This window comes from Artemia franciscana, chromosome 18 (assembly GCF_032884065.1).
Source record: "Artemia franciscana chromosome 18, ASM3288406v1, whole genome shotgun sequence".
Classification (NCBI taxonomy): Eukaryota; Metazoa; Arthropoda; class Branchiopoda; order Anostraca; family Artemiidae; genus Artemia; species Artemia franciscana.
The window spans coordinates 25,717,312-25,743,343 of NC_088880.1; the positions used below are offsets into that span (position 1 = coordinate 25,717,312).

Below are 26,032 nucleotides of genomic sequence, written 5' to 3' on the forward strand. Positions count from 1 at the left end.
AGTTTGATTCGTTTGAAATTTAATTTTTGATTTGTTTATTCTTAACTTGCTTAAAATTCGTGATTAAAAAAAAAAATGCTTATGTAGCTGGCCAGCTATAATTGCAGTTTGACTTGTCTAAAGTTTAATTTGTTTAATCTTAACTTACTTGAGTTCTGGACTAACTAATGCAACTAACTGGCCAAACTGGCCAGATATAATTACAGTTTGATTTATTTAGAGTTTAATTTTCAATTTGTGTAATCTTAACTTGTTTAAAGTCCTAGACTAGATATAATGCTAACTGTTCAAACTGGTCATATTTAAATACAGTATAATTTGTTAAAGGTTATATTTTTTAATTTATTTATTTAATCTTAACTTGTTATTAAATAAAAAAAAAACTAATTTTTTTAGCTGAAAGTAAGGAGCGACATTAAAACTTAAAACGAACAGAAATTACTCCGTATATGAAATGGGTTGTCCCCTCCGCAATCCCTCGCTCTTTACGCTAAAGCTTTTAATTGTTTTAAAAAGTAGAATTGTGGCAAAGAGTCAAACTTCAGCGTAAAGAGCGAGGGATTGCGGAGGGGACAACCCATTTCATATACGGAGTAATTTCTGTTCGTTTTAAGTTTTAATGTCGCTCCTTACTTTCAGCTAAAAAAATTAGTTTTTTTTTTATTTAATTTCTGAACGTTTTTGAATTAATGCATGTTTGGTTTTGGCTCTCTGCACATAAATTATTAAAATGAAACTTGTATATTAATTCTTTTTTTGGCTAAATGGCTTTCTCTTAGTTTTGATCAGACGATTTTGAGAAATAAGGGGTGGAGAAGGAGGCCTAGTTGCCCTCCAATTTTTCGGTTACTTAAAAAGGCAACTAGAACTTTTAATTTTTAATGAACGTTTTTATTATTAAAAAATACACGTAACCTAAGAATTAACTTACGTAACAAACTTTCATAACCTTATATTTTTATTATGTATACGAGGGGGTTTGTACCCTCGTTAATACCTTCTTTAAGAATGACCCCTGAATCAGAAAGGCCGTAGAATAAATAGTTGATTTTACTAAAAATACTTTAGCATAAAGAGCAAGGTATTTATCTCCTCCTAAATACCTCGCTCTTTATGCTAAAGTATTTTTAGAACCCCTCATATGCGTAATTATCTCTGTTCGTTTTAAGTTTCAATGCTACTTCTTCCTTTCATTTGAAAAAAAGTTTTCATGTTTATTTTTCATTGTTTTCTTATAGTAATGCTAGAGAACCCTGCGCCCTTTTCATTGAATTTTTCTTCCCCCATAACAGATTCCTCCAAGGAAAGATCCTCCAACATAGCCCCCTCTCCTCAGCCCCATCCCCAAACAAAATAGAATCCCCCTGAAAACGTCTGTACATTTCCCAATAACCATTACTATATCATGATGTAAACACTGGTCAAAGTTTGTAACTTGCAGCCCCTCCCCCAGGGATTGTGGGGGAGTAAGTCATCCCCAAAGACATAGTTATTATGGTTTTTGACTATGCCGAACAAAATGGCTATCTCAAAATTTTGATCCGTTGACTTTGGGAAAAAAATGAGCGTGGGAGGGGGCCTAGATGCCCTTCAATTTTTTTGGTCACTTAAAAAGGGCACTAGAACTTTTCATTTCCGTTAGAATGAGCCCTCTTGCGACATTCTAGGACCACTTGGTCGATACGATGACCCCTGGGGAAAAGAAAAAAAAAACAAAAAAAAAAAAAAAACAAACAAATAAACACGCACCCGTGATTTGTCTTCTGGCAAAAAATACAAAATTCCACATTTTTGTAGATAGGAGCTTGAAACTTCAATTGTAGGGTTCTCTGATACGCTGAATCTGATGGTGTCATTTTCGTTAAGATCCTACGACTTTTAGGGGGTGTTTCTCCCTATTTTCTTAAATAAGGCAAATTTTCTCAGGCTCATAACTTTTGATGGGTAAGACTAAACTTGATGAGACTTAAATATTTAAAATCAGTATTAAAATGCGATTCTTTTGATGTAGCTATTGATATCAAAATTCAATTTTTTAGAGTTTTGGTTACTATTGAGCCGGGTCGCTCCTTACTACAGTTCGTTACCACGAACTGTTTGAAAAGTCGTGGGAATAAATAATGCAACTCTAACTGACTAAACTGGCCAGATAAAATTGCACTTCGATTTGTTTAAAATTTAATTTTTATTTTGGTTAATCTTAAGTTTTTTAAAGTCTTGGCCTAAAAAATGCAGCCCTATCTGGTCAAGATGGCCAATATGCAACTGCCTAAAACTATAGTTTGTGGTTCTTAATCAATTCAACTTATTGTCATTGACCGTACAGTTTCCAGACTTACAGGCGTTATTTATTTTTTTTATGTTTTTTTACCCGTGCGAATGCTGTGTCGTTTACTGGGCTCTAATTTTCTCGAGGGGTGCCACACCTCAAGTAGGAATAGAGGTCGTCTGCAGTTGGGATGGAAGGATGTCATAAAGAAAGATCTAAAGGAAATGGGAACTTCCTGGGTGGGTACAAAGAGGGAGGCTTTGAATTGATTGGGATAGAGAAGGAGCGTGGGTAGCTGTGTTATCCTTTGGTGACTTGGTGCCGTGATGAGTTGTTATTAGTAGCAGTAGTAGTTTTTTATGGAGCTATCTCTTGAGACCTCTAAACTATTTTTCAGCGTCGTAACTCCACCTATAACAAAAATCTTGTTGCATTCATAAAGTTTTGACTGTGTCTACCTATCAAGCGTCCTTTTTACAGGTTGTTTCACAAGCTGGTCAAGTATGGTTTCCTGACTCAGCATTCAAAACGGCACAGGCAATACAAGATTTCAATAACGAAGAACTGCCGCTTATTATTTTTGCCAATTGGAGGGGGTTTTCTGGTGGAATGAAAGGTATAAATTCGAGTCTATATATATTTTACACATACTGACATATAGATACACATACCTCACTTATACACATCGTATAATATATTGTGTATATTTATCCTAATATATCTACTGAGAAATATATTTTTTTTCGCACTTCACAGACTCAAGAAGCTACTGCTTCTCCTGTGTAACCTGGATTGGAAATGGTATAACAGTAATTAACAGTAATTACTGTTAAAAAAATTAACAGTAAATTACTGTACTTATATTATAATTTAATTACTTACATTATAATAGCTTATATTATAATAAATATATATATATATATATATATATATATATATATATATATATATATATATATATATATATATATATATGTATATATATATATATATATATATATATATATATATATATATATATATATATATATATATATATATATATATATATATATATATATATATCATTAAACGTAACTGAATATAATTATAAGTAACTAGAATTATATTAGAGTTACCATTAATCCTAAGTAATAGAATAGAATAGAATATGTTTATTCATTACAATGCTGGAGCTAGCATTAGCATGTCATGACAAAAATAATTTATACCTTCCAAAACACTCACAGGAAAATTTAAACAAACATTATATTGATCAAACACATATTAATCAAACGTTAAATATTAATCGTGTCAATATTATTAGAATGACGGGTAAAATATGGGACAAATGATTTACGATATCTCTCAGTACTATAGGCTGAGCAAGTCAGTAACTGTGGACAATTCCTTTTTATTTGTCGGAGTCTAGTAACTGGTCCTTCAGTTGGGGGGCTCTCAAGGTTGGGTAGTAGACGACAATGAGTTGGGGAATTCAAACAATTTAGTCCAAATCTACATGTTAAGCCATGTCTACGACTATCAAGTGAATCCAAATTGAGTTGTTTCAGTGCATCCTTTTATGTTGAGTAGTTTTGTCCAAGTATAATTTTTACAGCTCTTTTTTGTATCGTCTCAAGTCTATCTGTTTGATCTTTTGTCAATCCCGGATGCCAAGCAGGGCATGTATACTCAAGAGAAGGTCTAACATAGCTGCAGTATACAGACTTTAAAACCTCAGTTGGTGTACCAAATCTTTTAGGTTGGAAAATGGATGTAAAAGCGAGGCGCCTTTTTTAGTCAGATAGTCAACGTGCGAATTCCATCTTAAATCATCGTCTAAAAGTATCCCAAGTATTTTAACAGTTTTCTTTGTTGGCAGTGTGGAATTATGAGAAGAGTGGTTGTTACCCTTTAGGAAGGAAAACGTCATTTAAGAGCTCGTAGTTTCACTGATCGTCAGTTTTACCTTTCCTTATTCAGCTTTTAGATCGTGATAGATTTCGATCAAGTCAGACTGTTCAGTGACTAACAATAGTCAATAGTGAAGTAACTAACAATAGTTATAAGTCTTGCTATTCCTGTTGAATTACTAATAAAGAAACGTCTTTTTGGTTGGTTGTTTCTTTTCAACTGTCGAATGGGCACAAATACTTCTTTTCTGTAATCTTCAGTTTTAGTTTTACAAAACTTTGATTTCCTAAAAAAAAGAAAAAAGAATGGAATATCATTTTGATGTAATGGTAACATCAAAAAATTTTGAAAGGTATAGCAGAGACAAAAAAAAAAGTAAAGAAAAGCAAAAAGGATTTTTTTAAGGCCAGTGAAAATATTGTATGAAACAAAGGGGATATTTCGAAAAGACAACTGCCTCCCATCTTCAGCGCTATCAGCACCGTCACTTATTAAATATTTTGCGAGTTGCATCTATTTTTGCTATTCGTAGATTTCGGGTAAGCAGCTCGATTTTGGAATTGGGATTGTGGGCTTTAAAATTTTTAATTCTGCTTTTTTTTATTTTGTCTGCTTTTTATTTTTGATTCATTTCGTTCAGACACTGTAAACGTGTTTCATTATGACTTTTATTTATGGTGGTGAAGTGTGCTTATTATAGTGCTTTTCGTCAGCCTTATAAAACCTAGCTTTTCTTTCCTTATGTTTTTGTGATGGCAGACTAATGTGATTTGTGACATTAGCTCAGCACAGATGGAATATCCCTATTCTTTATTTGTTAATGAATGCTGTTTTTTACACGAGCGGTATTATTCATGCTAACGAGTATGATTACTCTACTCACAAGCAAATATTCGTAAAAATGATAAATAGTAATCAGAATACTGAATATCAAGCTGAAAATAATTTAAGCAGAGATAAGTATCCTTATACTATTACTAGCACTTATATTTTGCTAACGAAGATGTGACATCAAAATCTTAGTTTTATATTCATGGAAAATAAATACTTGACAACAATGACGACGACGTTCTTGATAACAAATAGATAAAAATAAATAGCAGGATCTTTTATTTTGATTGGTCATTAATTGAATGAATAAATTCCAAAATTTTTTATCGTTATTGTTTTGTTAGACAAACAAAATTCTAAAAGTTTCACCATTATTGTTTTTCTTAAATAAAATTCTTGACTAATGATTTTACTATCTTTATTATGAAGTGCTTATTATCTTTCTGAACTGTTTAATCAATTTTTTGCAGAATATTCCATGACGTCAATCTTCAATATTCAAGTCAATACTCAAGGCTATCTTATAATTTAATAGTTTAATGACAAATTAAAAAAAAACTGTACAAACTTTTTGTGGGAACAGTTTTTTCTTCGACGATTTAAATGAGAGAAAATATATAAACAATTTTAACTTTTTTGCTGAACTTTTTGACTTCAGTGGTATATAGTTCTTAAAACTATTTTTTATTAGTAGATTTTTGTCAGTTGACTTCGGTGTTGCTAGTTTTTTCAAAGCTATGTCAATAGCCAGCATCATTAATACTCCATGGCCATTATTGACAACTCTGGCCAGTATCTTCTATCTTTATTGAGCAAATAACTCCTAAAAATTCGGCAATGGATGAAAATCAGGAGACGAAATCTTTAACGAACCGATAACGAATTGTAGAAGGAATCTCTCACTTTAAAATCATTTTTTTTCTTTATTATAGATGCGCCCTTTATTTTTGGCCAAAATCATATCTTCTTCGCCTCTTTGCTGGCCATGTCAAAAATATAAAGGCTGGACAGTAGTAGTGTTTTATTCCAGGATTTTAAATTTCTAAGATAAGCAGTTCTACTAAACATATAGTGTTTTTGGGAAATATGAAAAAATTTGTAAATTATCAAGGACACCAAAAAAAAAATTTTTTTGGTTGTTTCAAAATTATAAAGTTTTTAGTGAAATACCATACAAATGTCAGTGTTGCCACGTTGAACAGTGAAAAAAGTGAGAACTAATTACCTGAATTTGACACTGCTTTTCGTTCATAAAAATTCAAACCAGAACAATTTGTTGATTCCTGAAGACAACTACACCTTCAAAGGAAAGCTGCACCTTCTTAGGCTGTTTGATATGTTTGATGTGTTTTCATGCTTATAGGTTTAATATGTTTATATCTTATGTTTATATGTTAGGAAAGCTGCACCCTCTTAAGTTGTTTGATATGTTTGATGTGTTTCTTATGTTTATAGGTTTAATATGTTTATATCTTATTTTATATGTTTGATATGTTTGGAAAGCTGTACTTTCTTAGGTCGTTTGATATGTTTTTAGCTTCTTTTCGCTGATTTCTTACCAGCTTTTTTCGAATAATATGTTGCCCGCTGCTACAAAAAAACGCATACCTACATATTTTTTCATTAGCAATTGAATTCTTATTCTCCCTAATATTTAAAGATATATATGGTTCGGCAAATTTCTGCTTACCCTGTTCAAGCAATAAGATTTCACTTTCACAGTACTTGGTACCGTAACGTTATTGTAACGGTAGATTACTCTTTAAATATCTATTTAACCAATTCAGACAACCAGATTTAATATTCACTGTCCTTGGTACTTTAAGTGAGTTAGAACCTAAATTGTAAGAATATCCGCCAAACCAGGATTACAGAACCGTTTATTCATAAAAAAATAAATACAAAAAAACCTGAAGCAAGGCTGGTTTAGGTTATAATTACCCCGCTAGGCCTAGAAATAAATCAACTTATGAATGGTAGCGATAATGTATCACAAAAAACTTTTTTTTAAACCGTTCAGTAACTCTCATCATCAATCCATTAAACCAAAAAAAAAAAAAAAAAAAAAAAAAAAAAAAAAAAAAAAAAAACAATCAAAAGAGCACAATCAAAGGCACTAACAATCAAAGAGTGTCCCATAAAGTCAGTTTTATTATGTATCTTGCGATTGGAGCTTAAAATTGCCCCTACCAATTCGACCCAAAATTTGATCTCTTATTACCTTATAAGAAAACATAATACAAATTAGAAATTCTGCAAATGCATTACCTACTAGCTTTGCAATATATTGAATGGATATTAACCATCGGACTCCGATGTCTTTAGCATTTTTGGCGTTTATAGTTTTTAATGTTTTGGACTCTGATATTCCGATGTTGATTGTTTTAGTATCTAGGTATTTGCTAGTTCTATCTAAATACAAGTACTTTTTTTCTTGGATCTTTTTCAAGACAGTCAACTATCTGTTATTCCATAGTTATTTTCTTGTTTTTCTCCATTTTTGAATTTTTTCTGATGATTTATTTTTTGATTTAATTTAATTTTTAAGATGATTTAATTTTACCATTTCCAGCATGGTTGTCCTTTTAATAATCGACACTTCCTCGTCTGAGACCTTTGAGGAGTTTTTAAGTCTCATACGTCACCTTAAAAAACACTCAAATTTTTTTTTTAAGGTGTCCTAATAAAGGTGCTTTATGCGTATGGTAAAGGAAATTGAACCGTATTAAAAGCGTGCAAATATATATTTTGCACTAATTTCTCTCGCTTTTTCCCTGCGTGACGTTAGTAGTGTCCATACAAAACCACGACATTCTACCTTCTTAGGTGAAACTGCCTTATGGGCAAAAAACCATCACTGCTCTGCCCCTTTTGTGCCTTATGCGGCCAGAAATGTAAACATTCTTACTTTATTTCCCACTTTTTATTTAATTTGCCATTTTTTATAGGATTTCAATGAGTTCCCGATTAATTCACCTTTTTTGATTTATTTTTTTAATTCACATGATTCTTATTTTTGTCGTCGTAGATATGTACGATCAGGTTGTCAAATTTGGTGCGTATATAGTTGATAACCTTCGAGATTACAAACAACCCATATTTGTTTACATACCCCCTTTTGGCGAATTACGAGGTGGTGCTTGGGTTGTCATTGATGCAACTATTAATGAAGATTATATGGAAATGTATGCTGATCCAGAGTCAAGGTAAAGTGTATTGTTGTTGTTCATTAAATGTCCTCAAGTTATATCCTTAAAATATACTTAAGTTATCTTAGTTGTAAGTATACTTAAAGTTATCCTTAAATATGCTTAAGCATCCTTAAATGTCCGTAGATTGATAACCTTCGAGAATACAAACGGCCCATATTATGTTTACGTACCCCCCTTTGGTGAATTATGGGGAGGTGCTTGGGTTGTAGTTGATGCAATCCAGTGCTATCCATATCGACTATGCAAGCTATAGTCGAGGCGTATATCGTTATTGTTCGTTAAGTCGTTAAGCATCTTAAAGGTTATCCTTAAAGTATACTTAAGCTATATTAGTTTTAAGTATACCTAAATCTATCCGTGAATATGCTTAAACATCCTTTAGTAAACGCTGGTTAATAACACTCGAGAATACGAACATCCCGTATTTATCTACATACAGGAATAAAGGAGTAGTGGCTATATTTCATTTTAAAAGCAGAGGGCCGTCACTACTCATATAAGCAATTACGCGGATGAATTTCGCGGATTATGTGGATGATGAATTACGCGGAGGTTCTTGAGTTATAGCTGATGTACCTATCAATGAAGAAGATACGGAAATGTATGTATGTATGTATATATTTATTTCCCATCAAAAGAAACAGATGGAGTATAAGATAAAAAAGCAAAAAATACACTACAAAAGAATACACAAACACAAGAAAAATAAAGAACAAATGGATATCTAACTACAAAAAACAAAACCTATTGCCTCAAAATTATTGCCCAAGGATTGAGTAACAATATTAGAGTTATATCTGGCGATCTGGGCTATTATCGCTTCATTAGGGTCGATAATCCCATACCGACTTGTCACAATACGGTTATTTGTCCATGGTGGAAGCCGTAAGAGGTACTTCGCATATTTATAATATGTAGACCGCAATTCTTTCTTATCTTCCTTTTGGAATATCCTCCAAAAGGGACTTAAATACAGATAATGGGGTAGTGCCATGGCATTATACAGATGGGCCAAGTACAGTATTCAGAGTCGGGGCAAAGTACATAATGATTGTTCGTTAAGTCCTTAAGTATCTTAAAGTTTATCCTTAAAGTATACTTAAGCTATCTTAGTTTTAAGTCATCAGTACTAAAGAGTGACCTACTGTCCATAATAAATCCACTTTTCATGTCCAGCATTAGCCAGAATATTATTGTTGCAATATTAGTCTTAGATATTGTTGTATTTTTCGCGAATTTGGCTTAGAAAAGGTGCTTGGAAAAAGGACTATGATATGGATATGGCCTATAAAGTTTGGTTGATCCAAAGCCACTCGCGGATAAATATTTTTCTTTCTATACCAATTTTTTAAGCCTTAAAAGCCCATTTGAATTCAATCCAGTTTAATAATTTCACACGGATCGCCAAACTTCGTATTAATCCACTTTTCTTGTCCATCATTAACTAGGATATTATTGTTGCAATATTGTTTTTGGATTTTATTGTTTTTTTTTTCGTGAATTTGGCTTAGAAAAGGTGCTTGGAAAAAGGACTAGGATATTGATATGGACTTTAAAGTTTGGCTGATCTGAAGTCACTCGTTGATAAATACCCTTCTTCCCATACTATTTTTTTTCAGGCCTTAATAGTCCATTTGAATTCAATCTAGTTTAACACTTTCATGGATTGCCACACCGCGTATTAATCCAGTTTTTTGTCCATCATTAACTAGAACACTATAGTTGCAATAAGGTTTAAATAATGGGAGTAAAATTGATTCGTCATAAAAACAAAACTTAACAAATTTCCAAAGTGTGTTTTTTGTCACATAACCTATATTTCTAGTAACGCCAGTAACGATAGGGAATAAAGCTGAACTTGTTGTTTACTCAGGAACTAAATAATTGATTCTATAATAGTTCTTACGTGGAAAATACCGTTGCGTTTTGCAAAAAGGGCATAAGTCCAGTTTTCCTAGTTTTACAGGACAGCGAAATGAAAATGAAAACGCACAGTGAAAAAAATCTTTCCCACAAATCAGAATTTAAGAAATATGATACATTAAAGAATGATTCTTGGTTAACTTCTCCATTGGAATTCACTGGAAATATCCAAATTGCTGAATTATTTGATACTTAGAAAGCAAGGGGCTTGCGCTCTTTCTTACAATTCTTTGGAACTATTTATAGCCTTCAGAATTAAAGATAAGCCCATTTTGAATTGACTAATCGATAAATCTCTTTTAGTTCTTTCAGAACATTCCCTTAACTCATTTTTGGAAAAAAGGGGACTTGGGCTCTTTTTGCAAAACGCCACGGATTAGAATTGCAATTAACATTTTTCCTTTGCCTCAAATGTTTTTTCAGTGCGTTTTAAAATCTTCATTTGTTTTTGGGTATTTTGGCTTTTGTTTCAGAAACTAATTATAACAGTTTAAGTGAGTTGTCTATCATGTTTTGTATGCTGAGCTTAGAAGATTTTTTTTATCACCCGTGGCTTTTGCATTGTAATTTGTAATTCATTTTAATCCAAAACATTTAAATTTATTTACAAAACTGCAAAATCATTATTAAAAAACTCTGAGTACAATTAAAATAATTAATAATTAAAAAACTAAGCTAAGGTATTGGCAACCCTGACACAAGCCTGAATTTGACATCTTGTTTTTTTTTTAATACCCTGAAATTCTTCTGACAGGGTTGCCATCTTATTTGATAGTCATTTTAAAAAAATGTAATCACTATTTGCTCCATGTTTTAGGGGTGGAGTTCTTGAGCCTGAAGGCACAGTTGAAGTGAAATTTAAGCTTAAAGACTTATTTAAGACAATGGCTCGTCTTGATCCAACTGTGAGAAAGATACGTGAGCAACTGGCTAAAACCAATTTAACTCCTCAAGAAAAATCCGAGCTTGAGAGGAAACTAAATGATAGGGAGAAATTGCTTGCTCCTATGTATAGACAGGTGGCAACTCAATTTGCTGATAGTCATGATACTCCAGTGAGGATGCAGGAAAAAGGAGTTATCCAGGTGATTTTTATTTTTTCATTTCTTTAAGACACTTCTAAACTTTGTTTTGCTCTTAAGAAATATCAAGTATCCTTAATGTGTTGCGGTATCTTAAAAATAATTTTGCCTTTTGCTTTAGCTTTCCTCCCTCAAATGAATGTGATTCTTGCTGTCGCTTGCTCCATCTTTTTTGCTTTTGCTAGCTGCTCGGAGTTATTTGTTATCTTATATAATCTTGCATGCATCATAGATACCAAAATTTGCTGATAGACGTGAACACTTCTAAATTTGGTTTACTCACAGAAAATATCAAGTAGCCTTACCGTAATACGGTATCTTAAAAACATTTTGTGAGCTTCGGCGTTGGCTGGCCGCCACAACAACAAATAGCCCATTAGCAAATTATCTCAGGGGAGTAGACATCATCGAAAGCATTCGAGAATTTGTGGTGTGCCTGCAGCAATGCAGGGGTATAATTTGCTACGGGGTAGGGGGGCAACTACTCCCTCTAGACCTCAGTTCCCCCCACCCCAGCTGAACTTTAGTTTCTGCAAACAATCTTGTTAAAACTAAGACAAGCATGTACAATTAAAGCATCCAGAGAAATGGGTTAGTTTTCCTTAGTGTATATTTTCCCTTATGGTACTATATGGCTCATTTTCCATTTTCACTGTCATTTTCACTTGATTTGGAAAAATTGGCTCGCAACTCAAACCTGAAACCATGGTGTCAGAAACGTGCAGGATATCCAAACTGTATTTCTCTGCGTCATGGACAGTGTGAGTCTACTTCTTATCCCTTTTTTACGGATCTTGTATTCCACCAACCGATATAATCGATCCTAATATTGCCTGCTTTATAATAGGTTTAAATCTTCCTATTAACAGGAAACAAGACTTGTTGATCATTTATCTTCGCCATATTTGAACTTAGACCATCGACATATTGCAGAATTATGCAATGCAGCACTGCATTATGCAATGCAGATGGGCTGCCATGTCGAGCCTTGTTGAAAGGAATTTATCCTACGTATCCTGTGAAGATGAAAATAATTTAAATGGCTTAGTAAAGAAATATATCTGAAACGTGTGGCCTGCCAGGAATGCTGTGGCATAGTTGGTTTGGCTATTTCTTGACACACGTGTCAGGGCGGAGATTTTGTTGATGACCAGGAAAGCAATAGACTGATTTATATATTTTTTTTATTTCTACCCTGATTCACCGATGTTTCTTGGGAATATATTTAACCGTGAAGTTCCCTGTCTTACATGCAACTTTAATGCTTTGACTACCTCTCTACTTGGCTTTGCGCTTGGTGTGAACTTAGACTAATTATGCAACGCAGCATTAGAAGGATCGTTATATTGAGTCCTGGCTCATACCCTGTTAAAATGAATTTTCCCAACGTGCCCTATGAAGACGGAAGGAATTTAAATAAGCTGGCTTAGGAAAGGTTTGAAGCAGAAACGCCGTGGCATAGTTGACTTGTTTGCTTCTTGAAGCACGTGCAAGTTCGGATATCTTGTTGTGTTTTGGTTCATTGATATTCCTTGGAAATATATTTAACTGTAAGGTTCCCAGTCTTGCAGGCGCCTAGTCTTCCTTGGCCACTTCTCTACTTGGCATGAACTTCGTCGGGGGTGGTCTTTCCACTCATCCCCATATTATGATGCACAAACAGATTCATCTGCTGCCAATGGACGAAGATTAATCCCCATGTACATTAATTCGCATCAACTTATTAGAAGCATACAACTTAAAAACATAAAAGACGAAATGTAAATCCACGCGTTATAAGCGAAAAATCTAATCCTCGGTTTATCTATCGAAGTCGTTTTGAAAATACCCATTGAGATTGTGTTTTATAATATTTATTTTGGGGAAGTAATTATTTACCCCCTCCCTCATTTTGTAATGCTAATAGTAATAATCGAAGTCGCAGTTTATAAACAGGGTACTTATTTCTATATATACTGAATGCTAAGTTTTTGTTTTCTAGGATATAATCCCTTGGCGTCGCGCAAGAATGTTTTTCTATTGGCGTCTAAGACGTAAGCTACGTGAAAACGAAGTTTGTCAGATGATCCAGAGAGCTAATCCGGAATTAAACAAGGGACAAGCAGAAGCGATGCTCAGAAGATGGTTTGTCGAAGATAAAGGAACCATAGATGTAAGTTTACGAAATGGGCGTGCGTTAAATTGCCACAATTATACTGGTCAATAGTCAAGCTACAATGAACGGTTCTATAAAAGTTTGACTTTCGTATTAATTCACCAATAATTGTTTATTAATAATTATGTTAAAACTGCTGCAATTAATGTACTTTGATTATATTAAATTAAAATATATATATAGGGTTTAAATTTTAATAACTTCAGAAAACAGAAATAAATTCAAATATTCTGTAATACCCAACTTATAAGTTCCACAATTGTACTAGTAAGCAGTCAAACCTCGTTCAAGCCTTTCACTTTAACTAGTCTACTGCTTTTCATGTATTGTGTAATAAAATTAATAAATGTAAAGTTGTATCAGGGGGGGGGGGGGGTACCGGGTCTGATCCTCCCACTGAAATTTTTCTTACTCATAAAAAGGTTACAAAAATGTATATAAACAAGTTTTTGATGTCTTTTATCAAGTCATTTATTTTAGAACAATTGTAATTAAATAGCTAATAAAAACAGAATCAATAAATAGTTAAGTTGCCATGATTGTTGTATTTTTGTTAATAAATTGAAAATCTTTAATATAACTAATAAATTCAAGGTCGTATCCGGGGGGGGGGGGGTATGGTACAGGATTTGAACCCCATCCCCCCGCTCTCTCCGAAATTTGGTAAATAGTCTAACATCTATCGACCTACTGAATTTGCAATCTATGCCAGCTGGGGGTGTGGCAAAAACGGGGGGTTATTTGAGGTTTCTTTTCAAAAAAAAGAGAAATAGGGTCTGAAGTGAGGATGAATGGTATTTCAAGACCACAATTTTTCCGTGAGGAAAACCCTTTAAACCAATCACAACAGAAATAATTCTTCTCTATATCCCCCTAATTTTCTCAGGTAGATGATTTTTTCTATTCTTTCTTTCACCTTCCTTTTTCTGTTTCTTTTACTATTTCTTTGTTTCTTTGTTATTCGGTCCATTCATCCTACTTTTGAATTTCATTCTACAAGAAGGCTCATTAAATAATTATTTCATGAATGCATTTTTGTAGTTGTAATCTTTGTCATTATATTCAATAGTTTCTTTATATTAGGTGGTCAGTATTAAAAAGTATTAAGTCTAGGAAGGTAACTAACTTATAGCCCCAACGTTGTCAGATTGCATCCTTTACTTGTGGTTACATTTTGCAAAACCAGTTGAAAATCTTAAGAAAAAGATGTATTAAATGTTAGAAAAATATCAAGAAAAAGATGCTAAGGATTAGAAGTTTGTGGTAGAGTTTCAAAACAGTAAACAAAACAACCCCATTTGGGTTTGGTGCACTGTGAGATAAAATAAGGATTTCTAGCGCTATCAGCGGTTTGGCTGTCTAAAATCAAAAGAAATTTTCTGCCATAAAAAGGCAAGTATGTTTGGCTAATTTTAGTTTGAACGTGCAATAATGTTCTACCTATTTCGTTGGCAGTTATAGCAAATATTGTGTTTCGTACAAGGATGAGCCTTGTCTAGGTGTCTAACCTAGAGGTTCTCAATCTCTTTTGGGTTACTTATAATAAAAAATATGCTTTTTAAGTCTGATACACCAAGTTTTTTCAAAAAGGTTTTACCTTATTAAGCAATTGGGAACTTACCTTTTTAGAAGTGACTATTCATTTAACAGCAAAAAATTAAAACCGGTTACTATTTTCCTTTGGGTAATATAAATTATCCAATTTCAACTATTTCAGTAATATCCATATTGAGTAACCACAGTGGTCTCGGTCGCAGCGGCTGGTTGGGGTAAAAAGATCATACGAAATCATATTGAAAGCTCTGCATGGATCATTTATTTAAAAAAAAAGAAAACCACTAGAAATAACAGGGGACCTAGAACAGATCCTTGAGGTATTCCAAATTTAACATTACTGACTGATGAAACATTATCCCCTAGTTGCATATATTGAGTTCTTTCTTTTAAAAACGAGGACAGTAATTCAAGGAATGGTTCTCTAAAATCGCAATTTTCTAATTTAGCAATGAGTTTAACGCAGTCAATATAACGCAGTATAATGAGGCAATAGTCAACGCAGTCAAAAGCTTTTAGAATATCAAGAAAAACAGAAGCAACTTTCATACCATTATCCAACGCATCACTCACAAAAGCTGTCAAAACTAAAATAGCATGCTCAGTAGATAAACCCCTCCGAAAACCAAATTGATTTGGATTATAAAATGACTTATTCTCCAAAAATTTAACCACTCTTTTCGCTATTAATTTCTCAAACAGTCTGGTTACTACTGGTAATAAAGAAATGGGCCTGTAATTTCCTAGTACATTTTTATCCCCGCCTTTATATAGACGAATAGCCTTCGCAGTTAAAACAACTTGGTCCTAAAACATTCATTAAATAAATGCACTAAATGACCGGAAATAACAGGGTAAATATACTTTAAAGTTTTAACTGTTACAAAATCGGAGCCTGAAGCTCCAGTTTTCATATTTTTTCAATGTTTTAGATGGCTCGGAAACATTGATTAGCTTCAAATATGCTGAAACATCACGTGCGTTCAATAAATAGTTTTTCGGTTATCATAAGCTACTATGTTAGATTGCCCTTGCTTTATTAGCTATGACTCAGTTGTATCTTAATCGTCATTTTCTTTCAATTTAATTTTTACTACTGCTTCTAACTCATTGCCGCATCAAGCTCCCTGAGGTCAATTTTGCTATGCATGCTCCTCCTCCATTCCAATCTATTCAAAGCCTCCCTCTATACACCCTCCAAGAAGTTCCAGTTTCCCTTAAATATTTCCTTGCGACATCCTTCCTCTCGTTCGAGGGAGATTTCCCTTTCATTTGGCCCTAGATAATCGGCTGACAAAGAGGTTCTTTGGCAATATGTAATCCTTTGTCCGAAAAACGTTTTCTACCTAACACAACCTTTCTCTCATTATAGCCATAGAAAGTGGGACTGGGCTACATTTTTCGTAAAGCCTACTGTTTGAAATATGGTCAGTCAGACGGGTACCCGAAACAATCCGTTGACAATTTCTCTGGAATACATCTATCAGATACTTCTCCGTCTTTCGGAGCGCCCACGCTTCAGAATGATACTTCACTTCTGTCATCACTGTAGCTTCCAATATTCTAACCATAGTGTGTAAACTTATGTTTCTTTTCTTCCAAGCTCTTTTCACTTGTGAAAAAAAAAGAAACACTAGGTTCTGGCTAGCTCACTGCACCCGTTGTCCTACTTATAATACGACCTTGGGAAGTTGTCCACTTGACCGATCTTCGTGTAATCCAATATTATTTTATTCTAAATTATTGACTTCTTTTTCAATTCTATTCTATACGTATATTTGAATGCTACTTCTGTTAGATTTCAGCTACTTTTCATTAGATTATGTTTAGCTTTTCTTGGTGAGATTTTAGGTTGTATTAGATTTTTGCTACTTTTTATAGGCTACTTTTTTCAGATTGCCCCTGTCTTTGTCAGCCATGACTAAGTCGGGAGTTATTTATCGACTCCTTTTTCAATTTTATTTTATAGGCATATTAATAGGCTAATATTTTGTGAGATTTTAGGTACTTTTTATAGGCCTCTTTTGTTAGATTGCCCTTGCCTTATCAGCCATGACTAAGCTGGGGTTATTTATCGACTTCTTTTTCAATTTTATTTTATAGGCATATTAATAGGCTAATTTTGTTAGATTTTAGGTACTTTTATTATATTCTAGTTTCTGTTGGTTAGATTTTTAGTAGGTTTTAGATCTAGTTAGATTTTAGCTAATTTTTGAAGGCTATTTTTTTTTAGATTGCCCTAGCTTTGTCAACCACGAATAAGACAGGACTTATTTATTGACTTCGTTTCCGATTTTGTTTTATATTTATTGACTATTTTTGTTAGATTGCCCTTGGCTTGTCAGCCATGAGGACTTAATTTTGACTTCTTTTTCAATTGTGTTCTATTGGCATATTTATAGGCTACTTTTGTTATATTTTAGCCGCTTTTTATTAGGTTTTAGCTACTTTTTTAGATTGCCCTTGCTTTGTCAGCCATGAATATGACAGGGCTTATTTCTTGACTTCTTTTCCGATTTTGTTTTATATTTATTGGCTACTTTTCTTGGATGGCCCTTGACTTGTCAACCATGACTGAGTCAGTCTATTCTATAGGCATGTTTATAGGCTAACGTTGTTATATTTTAGCCACATTTTATTAGGTTTTAGCTACTTTTTAAACGCTACTTTTTTAGATTGCCCTTGCTTTGTCAGCCATGAATAAGACAAGGCTTATTTCTTGACTTCTTTTCCGATTTTGTTTTTTATTTATTGGCTACTTTTCTTAGATTGTCCTTGACTTTTCAGCCATGTCTAAGTCAGGACTTAATTATTGACATCTTTGTCAATTCTATTCTATAGGCATATTTATAGGCTACTTTTTTGTATTTTAGCTACTTTTTATAGGCTGCTTTTGTTAGATTGCCCTTGCCTTGTCAGCTGTGACTAAGTCAAGACTTAATTATTGACTTCTTTATCAATTTTATTCTATAGGCATATTTATAGGCTCTTTTTGTTGTATTTTTGTTACTTTTTATAGGCTGCTTTTGTTAGATTGCCCTTGCCATGTCAGCCGTGACTTAGTCGGGACTAAATGATCTACTTCTTTTTCAATTCTATCCTATATGCATTTTTTTATCCTATAAGCTACTTTTGTTACATTTTAGCCAATTTTTTTTTAGATTTTAGCTACTTTTTAAAAGCTACTTGTCTTTTTAGATTGCCCTTGCTTTGTCATCCATGACTAAGACAGGACTTAATTATCGACTTTTTTTCAATTCGTTTATAGGCTACTTTTGTTAGATTTTAGCTACTTTTTATTAGATTTTAGCTTTTGCTGGTTAGATTTTGATTAGATTCTTAGGTTTGTTAGATTTTAGCTACTTTTTATTGGCTGCTTTGCTATATTGCCCTTGCCTTGGCAACCATGACTAAGTCTAGACTTATTTATTGACTCCTTTTTCGATTATACTTTATAGGCCTATTTATGGGACAACAATCAAGATGTGGTTGATTGGCTGACGAATCAGTTGGATCAAAATTGTCCGAAGCCTATTATAGTTGAAAACTTGCGATGTCTCAAAAGGGACTCAGTTCTTTCCAAAATGCGCTCTATGACTCATGTGAGTATATACCTTGTAGAATACAGTTGAATTAAAGTTATTTGTGGACCTCAAGGTCCTAATCTATGGTAAGTGTAGGGATTTTTAAGTGATCAAAATTTATGTTTGTTAATTTTTTTGTAACCTTATCTCTACTGTGGAAGGGATGCCTTATGGCGGAAGGACACCCTGAAAATACGGCGATATTTTTTTTTATATAATTAATTGTATTACACTCTAAAATTATTTTTATTTAGTTATTAACTGTCCAAACTTAAACACCAAAAACAAGAAGAACAATAGGGAATTTCTCAAGACAGTGGGAAACAAATTAGAATGAATATTTCGACCCTATGTCCAAGGGCCGTCCTCAGCAATAAAAAAATATATTAGAAGAAAAAACTTACAACAGGATAAAATCAATAAAACTAAAATAAAAAATTTCTTCAAAACAGTCCCGGCATCCTTACCTTAGCGAAGTTCAACCAGGACTGATAAATAAATTGTGATGAAACGAGCCAGTTCATTGAAATGAAAGAGAATCACTTAAAAACCCGTTTTTAATGCCAGCCTTGCTTTTTTGGCAGCTGATTTCATAGGTCTATTTGTGACAGGTTATTATTATTATTAATCGTAAGTCTGATTTCAATTGCTTCTCGAACTACTTGTTTTATGCCTAGGTCATTGCTAATAATGGCGGATTCTTCAAAAAGTATTTTGTGGCTAGGATTTTCAAAAACATGGCTGCTTAAAGCAGAATCAAAAGAAACAGAAGTAATATTAGAATTCAGAGCTTTGGTGATATCATCCTTATGCTGTTGTAGGTGTTTTTGAAATTCTGGTGAGTTCTCCCTACTTAGAATTTGTCACAGTCGCATGGTATTTCATAGACACCTCTTTGGCGAGTAACTGGAGTTTTATCTTTACCAGACTTTAGGAGATTTATGATTTTCAAATTATTGGTAAATACAACATACAGATTATTTTATGAGCATACTTTTTTAAGATTCCTAGTGATTTTTGGGATATATGGGAGGTAAATTATGTTTTGGGGCTTATCGGGATTCTCACATGGTAAATTATCGTTGATTTTACGGGAATGTCTTTTCAGTCTCAGTTAATTGTGTTATTAATAGATAAAAGATGATACCCATTTCCAAAAAGTATGTCCCTGATAAAGTCTAGTTCAGCTGTGATGTAGAAATCAGAACAAATGTTTAGTGCACGATCGACGAGATATATTACGACGGCTCTTCTGATTTGTGGGGGGGGGGGTTGATTTAAAATATAAACATCTATTGTTTTGTATTGGTTTTCTGTAAATAGCAAAATTTAGTTTATCTAAGCTACGAATAATTAGCATATCTAGGAATGAGATTTTATTCGCAATTTCAGTTTCTAAGGTACACTGTAAATTCTTATCCTATGTATTAAGGTGATTAAAAAAAAAAAAACTAGGTTCATTTTCCCCATAGTTCCAAAGTGAAATTACGTCGTCCATGTAACGTCCCCAAAAGATATTTTCAAAAAATACCAATTTAATGCCCAATTTTCGATATGCTCTACATAAATATTCGTTAGTAACCCGGAGAGAGGCGAACCCATGGGTAAGCCATTTGTTTGTCGGTAGAAGGAATTACGGAATTGGAAATACATTGAGTACTTGTTACAAAGTTTAGCCAAGGTCACTAAAACGTCGCAATCTAATCCTGTTGCTGAAACTTCTATTAAGTCATATTTTTCGTTTATTTTATTTACTAAAAATTGCTCGGATTCTGCTACATTAATATCTGTATACATAGACACAATGTCAAAGCTACTGATGATTGTATTTTCTCAAACATTTATTTTTTTGAGTTTTTCAACTAAAACAACCGAATTACATATGTAAGATTTTTGAGGAAAAAGCAAAGGTTTGAAGGCTGTACGTTACCATTTTCCAATTTTGGAGGCGGAGGCTTTCGTACAAGCTACAATGGACCTTAAAGGAATGCCTTGCTTATTTAATTTTGGTAGAACATAAAATTTTGGACAAAAGCTGCCCAGGGGAAAAATTTATTCTATAATTGTGGAGTAATTTTACCATTTCGTTTTAGATCTTTTTATTCTTTTATAATTTTGTTAGCAAACTGATCAGTATGATCGTCGGTTATAGTTTTATATGTAGTTTTGTCATTTGGATGTGCATAAATTTTTGTGTCGTAATCTGTCGTATCCATGACAACCAAAGAATTGCTTTTATCTACTATAGTTATAATAATGGACGGGTCTTTGCGGAGATTAGACAGAATTCTTAGGTCATGCAAATTATCTTGTTTTATATTGGCGGGGAGTTATTCATTTTTTTTATTATTGATACCCTTTTTTATTCTTTTTTTTTCGACAATAAGATATCATTTAGTAATTTGTTGAGGATTCTAGATAATTTTGTTTGATTTTATATTTTGAGGTTCATTAGCACCTAATTATGTCTTTTAGGACTTGCCAGAGATACGATTTGACGCAGTGACTCACATGGTGCAAGAAATGTCACCAACAGAGAGAAATGAGCTTATTAAAACTCTAATAAAACTAGAGGTACCTGGAGGAGCGCCGGCTGTTACTGTAGATGCCCTACCAAAAAGCCCAATCCCCCCTCCTGTTCAAGCTGATAGTGATCAGTAGTTTTTTTTATTTATTGGTTTTTATTTCGTTGTTATCACTTCTTGTAGTTTTCAAGAGCTTTGGGCTTACCAAACCCGTGGGCTTTGGGCTTAAAGTAAAACCTGTTTTGTTTTAACTCATCATCACTTATTTATCTTTAATCACAGTCATTTTTATGTGGTAAATAATGCCAAATTCTGAAATAACTTAATCAAAATATGTTGATTTTGGAAGACTTGAACCTTGAATAATTTTATTGTAAATAATTTACACCATCTTATAGATCCCGGGAAAACACGTTTCATGTATGCAATAAATGATTTTAGTAGTGGTATATCTGTTTCAACGTTATAAGTACCAAGGATACTAAAACTGAATTTCGATTCTTTGGGCTGGTTAAGCGAAAACTTACACGAACGTATACGTCTTAAAAAATTAAGAAAATCTGGAAACTAAGTTTTTAACGAGAAAGACTCCCCTGTTCAGTTATGTAGTTTTTTTCCCTTTGTGGGTGACAATTTTGAAAATAAGGAACGTGTGAAAAATCAGCTAGCAAAAATAAAAATATCCTGGAGCTCAAGAAACTGTAGCTTTCCTTATTGATGTAGCTGGTTAAGCGAAAACTTACACGAACGTATGCGTCTTTAAAAATTAGGAAAATCTGGAAACTAAGTTTTTAACGAGAAAGACTCCCCTGCTCAGTTATGTAGTTTTTTCTCTTTGTGGGTGACAATTTTGAAAATAAGGATCGTGTGAAAAATCAGCTGGCAAAAAAAAATATCCTGGAGCTCAAGAAACTAACTTTCCTTATTGATGTAGCTGGTTAAGCGAAAACTTACGCGAACGTATACGTCTTTAAAAATTAGGAAAATCTGGAAAGTAAGTTTTTAACGAGAAAGACTCCCCTGCTCAGTTATGTAGTTTTTTCTCTTTGTGGGTGACAATTTTGAAAATAAGGATCGTGTGAAAAATCAGCTGGCAAAAAAAAAATATCCTGGAGCTCAAGAAACTAACTTTCCTTAATGGTGTAGCTGGTTAAGCGAAAACTTACGCGAACGTATACGTCTTTAAAAATTAGGAAAATCTGGAAACTAAGTTTTTAACGGGAAATACTCCCCTGCTCAGTTATGTAGTTTTTTCTCTTTGTGGGTGACAATTTTGAAAATAAGGATCGTGTGAAAAATCAGCTGGCAAAAAAAATATCCTGGAGCTCAAGAAACTAACTTTCCTTATTGATGTAGCTGGTTAAGCGAAAACTTACGCGAACGTATACGTCTTTAAAAATTAGGAAAATCTGGAAAGTAAGTTTTTAACGAGAAAGACTCCCCTGCTCAGTTATGTAGTTTTTTCTCTTTGTGGGTGACAATTTTGAAAATAAGGATCGTGTGAAAAATCAGCTGGCAAAAAAAAATATCCTGGAGCTCAAGAAACTAACTTTCCTTAATGGTGTAGCTGGTTAAGCGAAAACTTACGTGAACGTATACGTCTTTAAAAATTAGGAAAATCTGGAAACTAAGTTTTTAACGGGAAATACTCCCCTGCTCAGTTATGTAGTTTTTTCTCTTTGTGGGTGACAATTTTGAAAATAAGGATCGTGTGAAAAATCAGCTGGCAAAAAAAATATCCTGGAGCTCAAGAAACTAACTTTCCTTATTGATGTAGCCGGTTAAGCGAAAACTTACGCGAACGTATACGTCTTTAAAAATTAGGAAAATCTGGAAACTAAGTTTTTAAATAGAAAAACTCCCCTGTTCAGTTATGTAGTTTTCTCGCTTTTTGTGAGACAATTTTGAAAATAAGGAACGTGTGAAAAATCAGCCAGCCAAAAAAAAAAAAAAAAATATCCTGGAGCTCAAGAAACTGTAGCTTTCCTTATTGACGTAGCTTATGATGTAGCTTATTGAAAAGACAAACGCTGCCCTAAATCCAAACTATGCATTAGCTTGGATGTGATTAAAATTATTCAAGATTAAACTTCAGGTTATTAGTTAATTGACCTATCTTCAATAACATCGTTTTAAAAAGATTAATTTGGCTATTCTGTTATATTATCCTTTAAGTTGACCAGTGACTTGTCAATCAAATCCTTATTTTCTTCCGAGTCAAGAGCAATTAGTCATTAATTAATTTTTAAACTTTCCCATAAGCCTATATGAACCTATCATCTTATTGATTGCTGAATTGCTCGAAGATTAGCTCTTTGATTAATTGGGTTAATTGGATTAATTGGGTGTTGCAACCATTTGGTTTGGCTTGTTTATAAACAAGGAAAGTTTCCGCTTGTTTCTTCCCATGATTCTACTGTGGCAACAAAGAAGGTAATTTACGCAATGGAAAAATCTTCAAATTTGAATAACAATCAAATAAGAAATCGCAGAAAATCCCTGTTTTCAGGTGTAAGTAGGGCCATACCCATTATTTTTGTTCCGGGGGGGGGGGCTACACAAACAACGCATCAGCATATGTTTATGCGTTTTTGTTATGTTTTTATGCTCGGATAATCATTTTGGAGGTGGGATGGGTTTGGGGGTTTCAAATACCCTAACCCCCCTCCTTATATACGGCCTTTGGGGGGGGGGGGTAGACCGAAAAAAGAGCCAGGGGGCAAAAATGTCTAAATGACGATGTCCTTGGTACTTCATAGAAAAATTAGGTAAGAAAAGGGTGTGAATTTAAGATTCTTTTCTAGAATGGTTCTCTTTTATTAATTAAAATTATTTAATAGTGAATAACAATTCTTTCGTTATTAAGAGACTTATTTAGATAGTTCATATGAGTTTTTTTCTTTTATTGTTTTTGAAACTAAAATTTTAAATCTTTAACCCTTTGTGAACTATGCTGGCCTGACATGACGTCTTCTTGTCGGGTAGAAATTCTCTATGTTCTCCAGGCTTTTGCTTATTTTCTTTGTAATAAAGTCTTGTTTTCCCTCTTATGGTCTTTGCCCCAACTTTTTAAACATAATTTTAAGCAAAAAAGTATCACATGATTTTGGTAAAAGTCTACCTCGGATTTGTAGTTTCTGGAAATCTTTGATGCCAAATTGCCGAATTTGATTGCAATGAAAATTTGTGTTGACATTCAAAAGTCAGCCAAAAATACTTGGGCCAATTTTTTAAGGCTGCTGATACAGACCATTCCACGGATTTCCATTTTTATTTAGATTTTACAATGTAATTTTTAATGTCATGCCTGTATATAGGGCAAGAATAAGTTACAGGAGTTTCCCCTAAGACCCCCCTCCCTCAAAAATTCATAATTTAAATTAAATTATTTTCACTCTTTCGACCATTCATATAATTAAAAATTAATGATGAAGGCGGGGGAGATCGTTGCGCACTGGAGATGCATGGTCTGTGAACTCATTGAAATAAATTAAATTAATTTTAATTCATTTTTTCAATTTTTTTATTCAATTTTAATTTATCAGCTGTACTTCAAAGATAGTTGTATTAAAACCTATCTTGATTAATTGGTGATGAAAATCTATTAAATTAATTTTTATTACACTAAATTCAGTTCCAGTTTAGAAAAATAATTTTAATTATTTTCTTCTGTTTTTTTCCTATATTGATTCAGTTGGCATCACTTCTCAATTCTTTTGGAATCTTTTATTTAACTCTTTTCTCCTGCTTGTAAAATGTATTGATTCAAGTTTAAAAATTTAAAGTCTTCAAGTAGCTTATGATAAAAAAAACTACGTTGGCCGAAAAGCTAAAAATCTATTAACGTTTTTTACGGGGGAAGGGAGGTTGAAAGTTCCCAGAAATCAAAAAATCTTTTTTTGGGTTTGGGTTGGCTAAATCTAGATACTTCTCTGGACAGGATTTTTTTTTTTATTATGTTTTTTTTTTTGCAACAGGCAAAAATCTTTTTATGTTTACTGTTTTGGCTTTCGTTTTTGGTTCAAATTTTGTTTTCTTTTTTGGGCTATAGTTACTAGCTCTAGATGCTTGCCTGGGATAGATTTTTTTCGGACCAGGGACAGATTCAAAATTTTGGTTTTAGCCATGCCAGAAATTTTCTTTAATAAATTGGACATTCCATATCATTTGATCTACTGTTGAGTTTTAAAGATTTAAAATATTCTTTTATGTTAAAAGTGCAGAAGAGTTGAGTTGAAAAGTTAAGTGGCTACGTCCAAGATAATATTTGCTTTATTTTGGTTTTTGAATTGATTTTATTTATTTTTTAGTTTTGAGATAACACATATAACCGAGTCATTTATTGTAAATCCCTCTCAAAAGTGAAATATTAAATTCATTCCAGTTGAATTCGTTTAATTCTTCATTATTATTTCTTCTTCTTCATCTAAAAGTTTATATACTTCGATTTCTTTTACGATGTTCGAGTCTTGAGCATAGATTTAATATATTGCGCTAAAGTCCCTTGTACGCTAAACTGGTACACTAAAATACATAGGCTAAACACTACTGAATCTTGAGTATGTTAGTGTAAATTTAGTATATTTTTCTCTAGTCTTTAATAAGGCCAGTAATAGGTCTCTAAATTAAGTCCCTTTTACAAACACAGCTTTATTTTACCCCGGCAAATACTTAACAACTTTGGGACAAAGGGCCTAAAACCAAGTTGTGGGGACACCTCTCCCCTCCCCCCTAGAAAGGCCATACCCTAGGTATTCTGTTAATGTTCCACTTAAAAGTGGATCGTTTTGCCTATATAAATGAGCTACCTCTATGTGATTGATATCGCTGTTTTTTGGCTGTTAACCTATATTATTTGGATAGGGTCGTCTCCTGATACTAATTGTTTGTTTTATGTATGATTAGTCTCTTGTTATCTGGTGTTGGATAAATTAAAATTGTTATTTTTAAGGTAGTTGTGTTTATCAAATATAAAGTGAGTCAGGTTACTAGCATTTAATACTG

The 26,032-nt window shown here is 33.1% G+C and overlaps 1 protein-coding gene across 1 annotated transcript in view; it reads left to right on the forward strand.

Annotated features, from left to right (window-relative positions):
- Window positions 1-25,978, forward strand: part of LOC136038804 (acetyl-CoA carboxylase-like) — a gene marked incomplete in the record, with an annotated part of 240,102 nt that extends 214,124 nt beyond the window's left edge. Inside the window, 6 exon segments of the mRNA XM_065722186.1 lie at window positions 2,750-2,885; window positions 8,022-8,199; window positions 10,946-11,213; window positions 13,192-13,362; window positions 18,378-18,521; window positions 20,979-25,978. Of these exon segments, the coding sequence (XP_065578258.1) occupies window positions 2,750-2,885; window positions 8,022-8,199; window positions 10,946-11,213; window positions 13,192-13,362; window positions 18,378-18,521; window positions 20,979-21,164 (1,083 nt within the window).
- Window positions 25,979-26,032: the final 54 nt, after the last annotated feature.